The following is a 9,331-nucleotide window of genomic DNA, read 5'->3' as shown; positions in this document are numbered from 1 at the left end:
ATCTCGCGGTCCACGGAGACATATGCTTGCGGAACGGGTTGGTTCACGGCAACGGGCGCCGCTCGCTCGCCTGCTCGCTCGGTCCCTGCCTGGTCAGGTCAGTCTCCGTCTCGCGTTCCACGAATGTGCAGTGCCGCCGCGACGGGCGCACGGAAGAGAGTGTGCGCCCGTGCCCGCTCGTGCCCGGCGCTATAAGTAGGGGCCCCGGCCCGCCGAGGCATTCCACAGGCCGCAGCAGCAGAGGAGCGCGCAACGCACACGCACACGCTTCCTGTGTCCCCGCCTGAGCTGCAGCGGCCGAGAGATACATGCAAGCCAGCCTCGCCTCGTACGCGGCGGCGGCCATGCCGACCCTGGACCTCCGCCCCGAGATGGCGCACGCGCACCAGCCGGCCATGTCGCCCTCGCACCACGCCTGGGACGGCAATGGCGCCGCCGTCGCCCCCACCCCCATGCCCAAGAGGTACTGCTACTGCCTCCTGTCCCCCATGGTGTCTCGCCTTGTTTGGCTAGTAGTCGCCGCGTCCTTTTTCAGTTTTTCTCCCCCCGGTTTGTTGGAGTTCTTGAGGCTAATGCCGGCGACCTGTTTTTGTTTTGTCGTGCAGGCTGGACGGGAAGGTGGCCATTGTGACCGGCGGCGCGCGGGGGATCGGCGAGGCCATCGTGAGGCTGTTCGTCAAGCACGGCGCCCGGGTGGTGATCGCGGACATCGACGACGCCGCCGGGGAGGCGCTGGCGTCGGCGCTGGGCCCGCAGGTCAGCTTCGTGCGCTGCGACGTGTCCGTGGAGGAGGACGTCAAGCGCGCCGTCGACTGGGCGCAGTCGCGGCACGGCGGCCGCCTCGACGTCTACTGCAACAACGCCGGTGTCCTGGGCCGCCAGACGCGCGCCGCCAAGAGCATCCTGTCCTTCGACGCGGGCGAGTTCGACCGCGTGCTCCGCGTCAACGCGCTGGGCGCCGCACTTGGGATGAAGCACGCGGCGCTCGCCATGGCGCCCCGCCGCGCCGGGAGCATCGTCTCCGTCGCCAGCGTCGCCGGCGTGCTCGGCGGCCTGGGGCCCCACGCCTACACCGCCTCCAAGCACGCCATCGTGGGCCTCACCAAGAACGCGTCCTGCGAGCTCGGCGCGCACGGCATCCGCGTCAACTGCGTCTCCCCCTTCGGCGTCGCCACGCCGATGCTCATCAACGCCTGGCGCCAGGGCCACGACGACGCCGGCGACGCCGACCTCGATCTCGACATCACCGTCCCCAGCGACGAGGAGGTGGAGAAGATGGAGGAGGTCGTCAGGGGATTCGCCACGCTCAAGGGCCCCACGCTCAGACCCAGGGACATCGCCGAGGCGGTGCTCTTCCTGGCCAGCGACGAGTCCAGATACATCTCCGGCCACAACCTCGTCGTGGACGGCGGCGTCACCACCTCGAGAAATCTCATCGGGTTGTGAACGCGATTCATTCCATTGCAACGCTAATCAGTTCTTAGGGGGTGAGAAAAAAGATGTTAATTTAGGGGCCGGTCAGTTGAACTCGAAGTGATTTCGTTTGGTTGATTGATTCATCAACAGGTGTCGGGGCTTGAACATCTGAGCATTGCATTTGCATTTTCGTTTTGCTCTGGTCATTGAATTTGTTTCTCCCGGTGGTCCTGCCATGTGAATGGGGAGCCAGTTGGATGATTGAATAGTCAGTCGCTGTCTGGCACCAAACCAGTAGAAATATTCATGAGCAGTAGCTGACAATGTACGTGGAAAAGACCACAAAAATTGGGGAACAAGAGCATATAAAGGATTGGACAGTAGTACTCAGAGAAAAGTTGAAGCCCCGGGACTCTGGATTGGAGCTCAGGTTTATGGTCCAGTTGCGAGTGTTTGCGCTGAAGTGTCGCCTACATTGTTGTGGCTTGTGCTATCTGTTCAGTAGGCATGAAAATACCAGCACACTAATTGTATGCTCGGATATCGCAAGTGAGTAGTGCGTATGAACAATCCATGAAAGTCGAAAATAAGTTCATCATTCTGTACAATCGACCCAAATGCGTGTGGAATCGGCGACTTGGTTTCTGAAGTACTATGAGTACATGACGAGCATGAAACAAAAAAGAAAAACTTGTGTTTAAGATTCCAGTCGCAGTTACAGAACTGAAAAAGCAAGGAGAAAAAGGAAAACCTTTGTAGCTTAAAGAAAAGAAGACTTTTTTTTGGACAAAACGAACGGTGGGCTTCTGTAGATCCGCGATCGTGTCGGGACATCAATGCGCGACGCGATGTGGTCACTCACTGCATCTGTCATGATCCAGGAAGCGAACTGCTCCCACTAAAATTTTCAGTTCAGATATGCGCAGAGCCCAAAGTCCCCTCTGCGACCGACGTTGCAGCCACCCTACCTGCAGCTGCAGACCCAGCACATTCAAGCAAGAACTGGTAGTGCTTGCTTCTGTAACAAATTTCTCCTTTCCACAGACGAGGGTCGTCCCGTCGATAGACACTAGTAGATCAAAATTCTAACGCAACAACAAGGGAGTAGAACACGAGACGGGTTCGAAGAGCATTTGGTATTGGCAGCCACCAGCCGCAGCCGCTGTGCAAGGCTCCTGCCTTAGCTCTCTGGTCTCACACCGCCACGGCGTCACACGCACACGCACACCAGCCGTGCCGCGCGCAGGTTTCGTTGAGCGCTGCCCCGGCCCGCGGCAACAGGGCTCCGAGCATGGCGGACGCATGTGCTCGGCATGTCGTCGCCGTCCCGTTTGCTCTCTGCTTCGCCACTAAACAACGGAGCGGTCAGCAGTAGGATACAAGCAAAGATGTGCTGTAGACTCGCATCGGAGGGAGCAAATTGCATGGGTCTTCCGGTACTCTGGCTCGAGGGACAGAGCATTGGTACGGAGGATGCGATGGACGGAGATCGCTTTTCCACAGACAGCGAGACAGACAAGGCAGCACTGCTGGAACTACACATCTTGCTCAGGCTGCTTTGCTAGACAGATAAGACAAGCTGTGAAGCCTGCCACCGTTTGAATAAAGACTGTACGAGTTTTCTAATCGGATAAAGAAAGTTTACTTGAGTTTTTGCCACTAGACAAAAGATATCGTTGTGGTAACGGAAAGGGGATGGATTGGATCCTCTAGTTGAGACAAGAAAAGCGTTGTCTAATGTCTACATGACTACATGAGCATGCAAAACAGATGTGCTATTAACCGAAATACATCGAAATGTACTGGGGGAATATATGCTCCCATTGGTGGACTGATGAGTGATGAGTGATGACAAGCTTCCAGGAAGCGCAGAAAGCCACGAAAATGGCGGTCCATGCATGGCGGCCGTAAACAACGCACGCTCGGCAGCATGTCCATCAGACCGATTCACTAGATTAAAGGTGCTTGTGACAAGACAGTGATGCAGCGTCTCGGTTTTATGACCAGGAAGAGTATAATAGCGCCTGCTTTCTTCCACAGATCGAATGTCATCCGATTTCTCTATGCCCGTGTTTATAGGGTGCGTTTGGTTTAGGGTTGAATATGGTTGGAATGGGTTCGATCCGTATTTGGTTAGAAATATAGTAAGTTGGGTTTGTCCCTTATAGAGAATATATCCTGTAGATGCGGGTTGGAATGGTACGCCTAAAAACGGCGGACCACCCTGACCCACATCAACACCATCCATCTCCATTCTCCCGTGGGGCAGCGGCAGAGGCGGGGCAGGGGTGGGGGCGGCCTCCAGTCGCGCGGCGGCACGCGGTCGAGACGGCGACCGAAGACGGAGGTGCCAGGCACGGTGGCGGCGCTACTGGAGGCGGCCTGAAGGATGGGGCATGCGGCGAGCAGGGTGACGGTGACAAGGTCGGGGAAGGGCGGCGGCGGCGAGTAGTCCAGCCGTCGGCCGCGGCGCGGGGTGGGGGGCGGACGCAGACGGCTAGGCCCCGGCGCGGCGCGCGAGCTCCTCGGGAACCGGCTGGATTCAGGGGATTGGCGGAAAAGACGAGGGTGGCGGGGTTAGGGTGGGGGAGGGGAGGCGCGGCCATCGGGTGCACGGACCGCTCGATGGTGGCTTGGCGCGTGGCCGGGGATATGGCGGCAGACGGCGAGAGGAGAAAAGGGAGGGGCGGGGCGGCACCGAGGAGAAGGGAGAAGGGAGGAGCTTTGCCGCCAGCCCAAGAGCTGCTCCAGCCGAGAGAAGGAGAAGGTGGGGTAAAAGGAAAAAAGGAAAATATTAGGTGGATGACATGTGGGTCCACCAACGGATGTGGCTAACGACGTTAAAATGACATCCATCCCAACCTTATCAACCCCTCCAATTAAAAAAATTGAATCTAACCCATCCCTCTTATCCAAGCACGAGATGGGTCGAACCCAACATAGAGAAGTGGGTCGGCTCCGATCCAACCCACATCATTCCAAAACCAAACATATGCGATGTCTTCGAGAGAGAATATTTGAGGTAGTTTTTTTTTAATGTTCGAGCAGGCTTTCTGCGAAAGGCCAAGTATCTCTGGGATTTCTTTTTCTGCGTCTTGCTGTGTTTTTCATCATTTGTTTCTTTTCTTTGGACTTTGGAAAAGGAGGCTTAAGCTTGCTCCGCTCATGCTCAATCTGGCTAAGAATATATCCTCCACTAGCACATTTGCGTACTTCTAAGCGAGCAGCGGCCCTATTCTCCACAAAACGGAAAAATCATGCTTACACGAAGGTAAGGAAAGATGGAGCATATCTTACGGAGTACTTGGATGTTAGGAGCTAAAGTTTAGTCCTCGTCACATCGAATCTTCGGATGCTAATTAGGAGGACTAAATATGAGCTAATTATAAAACTAATTACACAGATGGAGGCTAATTCGCGAGACGAATCTATTAAGCCTAACTAATTCATGATTAGCACATATTTAATGTAGCATCACATTGTCAAATCATGGACTAATTAGGTTTACTAGATTCGTCTCGCGAATTAGCCTCCATCTGTGTATGATTTTATACTCTTAATTAGTATCTAAACATTCATTTGATTTGATGTGACAGGTTTAGTCCGCGGAACCAATACCACAAGACAAGGATTGACGATTTCGAATCTGGCATTTCGGAATCCGCAACCGTAGCCGTACGTCCAATGCGTGTGCAGGGCCGCGCAAGAAACCGAAGGAACCATCCAACCCATGCATCATCGCCGGCAGACCGGCGGGGAACAGAAGCGACGGACGTCGTAAGCTACGCATGTTATTCCACCCAACCGGACAGCGGGACAGGCTCCCCCGGAACGCCAGAATCGCTGTCGTCTCGTCTGGCGGTCGCGAACACGGGAACGCCGGAGCGAGGCCTGGAAGGCTGGAACGGAGAGGCCGGAGCTTGGCCGCGGCCCGCCGCTGTTCAGCACGAAACGGCGTCTCGGTTTGCCCTCGCTGGTCATGTGCCGAACAAATCCCCGCTTGTGTGTTGTGTTTGTGCGGAACTGAACATTTGTCAGAGCAGTGTGCCGCTCCGCTCTGAACGGGCGTACTTGCCCTACCACCGCGGCGTTAGAATGTTGCTGTTGTCGAGGGGATCTATCTCGGCCGCCGTGACGGCGCCACGCTTTTACAGCTGTTTACTGCAGTTCGCAGGACGGGGGGAAATATTTTCAATCCCCCGAGCCGGCCGACAGTTTTTTTCCTGCCGTCAAATCGGCAGGGCAAGCGCAGTCCGGTAGCAGTACATGACTACATGTACACATGTCCAAGTGCCTCTTTCAAGGATGGCGATGGAGGCTCGGAGTGGTAGAAAATTTCTCGCGTTGGCGGCCCCAGACAAGCGGAGCGCCGGAGGCTGTTGCGCTTGTCCGGTTGCCGGCGGCGGAATCAGATCCTTGGATTGTGTTGCGGAACTGCGGGGGTGATTTGGCTGGCCCGGGCGCCCGGCGCGCTGATAAGGCCATCCTCCATCGATGGACTCATGTTTTGTTCCGCTCCGTCGAAATCTCCAGTTCGGCCGGTGGACATTTGTCACCGTGCGTGTCTTCCGTCGAAATGTAGGGGACTGTTGAACAAACTTGACTGTGATCAGTGACCAGCTTGCTACCTGTCGCTTCTGAAAAGATACTGAGGCAGCACGTACATGACTAGGTTGAGTGTGACTGAAGAGGAAATCAGTTTTTTTTTCAAAAAAGAAAAGGAAAGGGGATGTCTATAGCATAATCGGGTGTTTTCTCCCGCAGTAGCACTCAATTTTTTTACCTTAGGATATCCACGGCTCATATCTAATCCACCTCCTTCCACTTATCTCTTCAGCTACAATCATCCATTTATCCCCGAGCTACCGACCCAACATCACCACTAGCCACGGACGCAGCACTAGCCCCCACGCCACCAGCTCCCCGCCCAGCTTCAACGGCGTTCCCCCACCGGATCCGCCGCCCTCCACCACGGCCTGACGCTAATCCCCTTCCAGCTTCCCCTCCTCCTAATCATCTTCTTCACCAGGTCTGCCCGTGCTCCCTTGTCGCCACCGGCTGCCCGGCCAGGTCCAGTGGCATAAAGCCGCCTCCACCGCCCTGCCTCGCCGTTGTCTCTCCCACCGCCGCCACCCGCAACTTGCCGCTCGGAGCTCCCTCTAAGGTCGCTGTACACCGGTAAGCTCCCAACCCCCGAAACCCCCGACCCTAAAGGCTTGCCGGAGGTAGAGAAGAAGGGAAACAGATGGGAAGAGAAAAATTCAAGGGTGAGGATAGGATGAAACGTTCGAGTGTGGTTTAGTTTTCCCAAAGGAAAAGGAAAACAGAAGTTGCCGAACAAGAGAGGAACCAACGATCGAAGGTGATCGCGCGGTGAGAAATAGACGGGGTGCACGTGCACGATTGAATCCCGTCCACGCGGTCAGCAACTGTTCTGAACCAGACGAGCAGCCAAGGTCAAGCCATCGTTGTTGGTAGTACGTTTCGCTTGGTAAAACAAGGCTACGACTGTTTTACCGGAGCAGCTAGCAGTAGCATTATCCGGTGCGGCAGCGTGGAACCACAAGTCGTACTTCGCCGATGGTACGTGACGCCCGACACAGGGACACGGGGCGCGTTACGTCGTTCAGGCGCGCGGCACGGAGCCCCGGCCCCCCGCCCCGCCCCCTACCCGTCGTCGTCCAAGCCGGCCCCTACCGCATGCCATGTCAATGGAGCAGTGCACGCCAACGAGGCAGGAGCCAGCCAGGCGCCCAGGACCAGGAGTCCCCCTCTCCTCTAGTCCTCGACCAGAAACACCCAGGTCAGGGAATCGCCTTCAGCTAGCGCGTCAGGGTCGGCCGATCCAGCAGCGTGCGCCGTGCGATGGCTATGTGTCCCTCTCTCGCCATGTGTGATCTTCCTCGCTGACTGCCGATCATCCTGAGGAGACCGAGACAGGCCAGATCACCACACGGGAGCAGAGCGCAGAACTGAGGCAGCTAGGGCCGCCTAGCTGAGGACCTCGATGCTACATGTCTCCTGCTGCCTACCGGAACAGTCGTGTGGACTAGTGGGAGTGGGACTGTAGAAGGAGAGTACGCTTGGCCAGTGGGCTGCCTGCCTGCTGCTGGAGAAGATCGTTCGAGGAGAGAGTGAGTGCGCCGGGCTTGTCCATGATGCGGACGGGCCATGCATGACCATGATTTGGCCTGCCTTTCACTCACGACGCATAGGTGGGCTTCTCCATGACTGGATGGGTTACACCAAAACTGGATCCCAAAACAAAAGGCCCAAACTAGATCGAACGTAGGCCCGGCATGAAATACTAATACAACTTTCATCTGTCCGAGCTTTGGGATTTGGCCCACCACACACTGTCCGGAGCAGAGAAAGCGAAAAAAAAACATGTTCCAAATTCTTGGTGTTTCTATGTAACAGACAAGTCACAAGTAATCAAACACGGAGTGGGAAGGCAGGCTTGACGGACAATAGAAAAATCTTAGGCTGCGAACAAATGTTATTAAGGTCCTGTTCCAGATGTGTTAAAGTTTAACAGGGCGAGGTGTTAAAGTTTAACAGAGCGTTTAACGCTCCATTTGGAGTGTTAAAATTTATCATATTGGGATGTTTGGATGGTCTACTAAACTTTAATACCTTAGGTTAGAAATGACAATTATACCCCCACTCCCCACTCCTTCCTACTCTCTCTCTTCTTCTTTCTTTCCCGAGACAACAGATGGGCACAACCCCTCCTACCACCACGGCCGTGCCTACGCCGCCTCTCTCCATCCCCGCGCGTGGTGGACCGGTGGCGGGTGAGGGCGCCATCCGTGGGCCGAGCTTTCGCGGCGACGCCTCCGCGGCTGCGACCGCCGCCATCGCCAGCGGCGACGGGGAGGCGACAGAGAAGGGGGACGAGGATGAGGTGGACGAGGATGGCGTCGGCGCCAAGAGGAGGGAGGAGGAGGCCGGCGGTGCCGGGCGGAGGCGACGTGGCGGATCTGGTCGGATCTGTGGCGGTGCGGCGGAGGAGGGGGGAGGGCGCCACGACGGAGGAGGGGGGAGGGCGCCGCGGCGGAGGCTCCGACCAGGAGGAGGGGTGGCACGGCGGATCTGGCCAGTCGAAGAGGATGAGCAGGAGGAGGCTAGCGTTGGCGGTGGGGAGGAGAGAGAGGGGGTAACCTGAAAAAATGGGGTGTTAAACTTTAACACCTCACTTTTAACACAAGTGTTTGGATAGAAAAGTGTTAAAAAATGTTAAAAAGTGGAGTGTTAAACTTTAACACCCCCTTCCCAAACAGGACCTAAAATCTAAACATTTGACCTAGCGTTACAAATAATTGTTCCGAAGAATTATGGATTCACAAGAAAAACGTGGAGAAGGGAGAGGCGATTGTGACAAAGGAAAAAAAAATCATAGGCCAGGAGCTAATTTTTTTTCCAAATATAAACAATCATTCCAGAAGTACAGATACTGTTTTAGGCCGCAGTACAAATAATCATGTTGAAAATTTCGTGGATTTTGTCGTGCGCCACTTTTTCTCACGTGGGCGCTGCTGCTCCCTGTAGGCGACAAATAGACAGCCGTACCCTGCGTGCACGTTCCTGTTTGGCTAGCATGGAAACTGCAAGCAGCGCGTTAAACAATTAAACAAACCACGAATCTGAAAATCTTTTGGAGACCGACCGACCAGCATTCTTCCATTCAGCATCCGAACGAAGAGTCCCAGCAAAAGGGGTAAGGAACCCGGCGATGGATGATGCTGGCCGGAGTTGCGGCTGGTGGCAGCGATCGAGATCCTACGTGCCGTGCACCGGCGCACGTACTTGACCCCCGTGGCCAGATGACAGCCACTTCCGACAAAACACAGGTGCGCTACGAGCTCAAATTCTTTTTTTTTTTTAACAAAGCAGAGCACTGCCGCTTCATTTA

At 55.5% G+C, this 9,331-nt stretch overlaps 1 protein-coding gene across 1 annotated transcript; it reads left to right on the top strand.

Moving 5' to 3' along the window:
* The first annotated feature begins 208 nt into the window (after positions 1-208).
* Positions 209-1,559, top strand: LOC117836758 (sex determination protein tasselseed-2). Its single transcript, XM_034716246.2, has 2 exons — positions 209-463; positions 606-1,559. Exons 1-2 carry the CDS (start codon positions 309-311, stop codon positions 1,444-1,446), a joined length of 996 nt encoding a protein of 331 aa, XP_034572137.1. The 5' UTR covers positions 209-308; the 3' UTR covers positions 1,447-1,559.
* Positions 1,560-9,331: the final 7,772 nt, after the last annotated feature.

The sequence above is a fragment of the Setaria viridis genome, chromosome 9 (genome assembly GCF_005286985.2).
Source record: "Setaria viridis chromosome 9, Setaria_viridis_v4.0, whole genome shotgun sequence".
Classification (NCBI taxonomy): domain Eukaryota; kingdom Viridiplantae; phylum Streptophyta; class Magnoliopsida; order Poales; family Poaceae; genus Setaria; species Setaria viridis.
The sequence above is the reverse complement of the archived record's forward strand: the minus strand, read 5'-3'. Positions and strand labels throughout refer to the sequence as shown.

Bases quoted from the DNA above. Each gene is read 5' to 3' on its own strand.
- LOC117836758 (XM_034716246.2), top strand. From the start codon at position 309: ATGCAAGCCAGCCTCGCCTCGTACGCGGCGGCGGCCATGCCGACCCTG. The intron at 464-605 runs GTACTGCTACTG...TTTGTCGTGCAG, and splicing joins CCCACCCCCATGCCCAAGAG to GCTGGACGGGAAGGTGGCCA.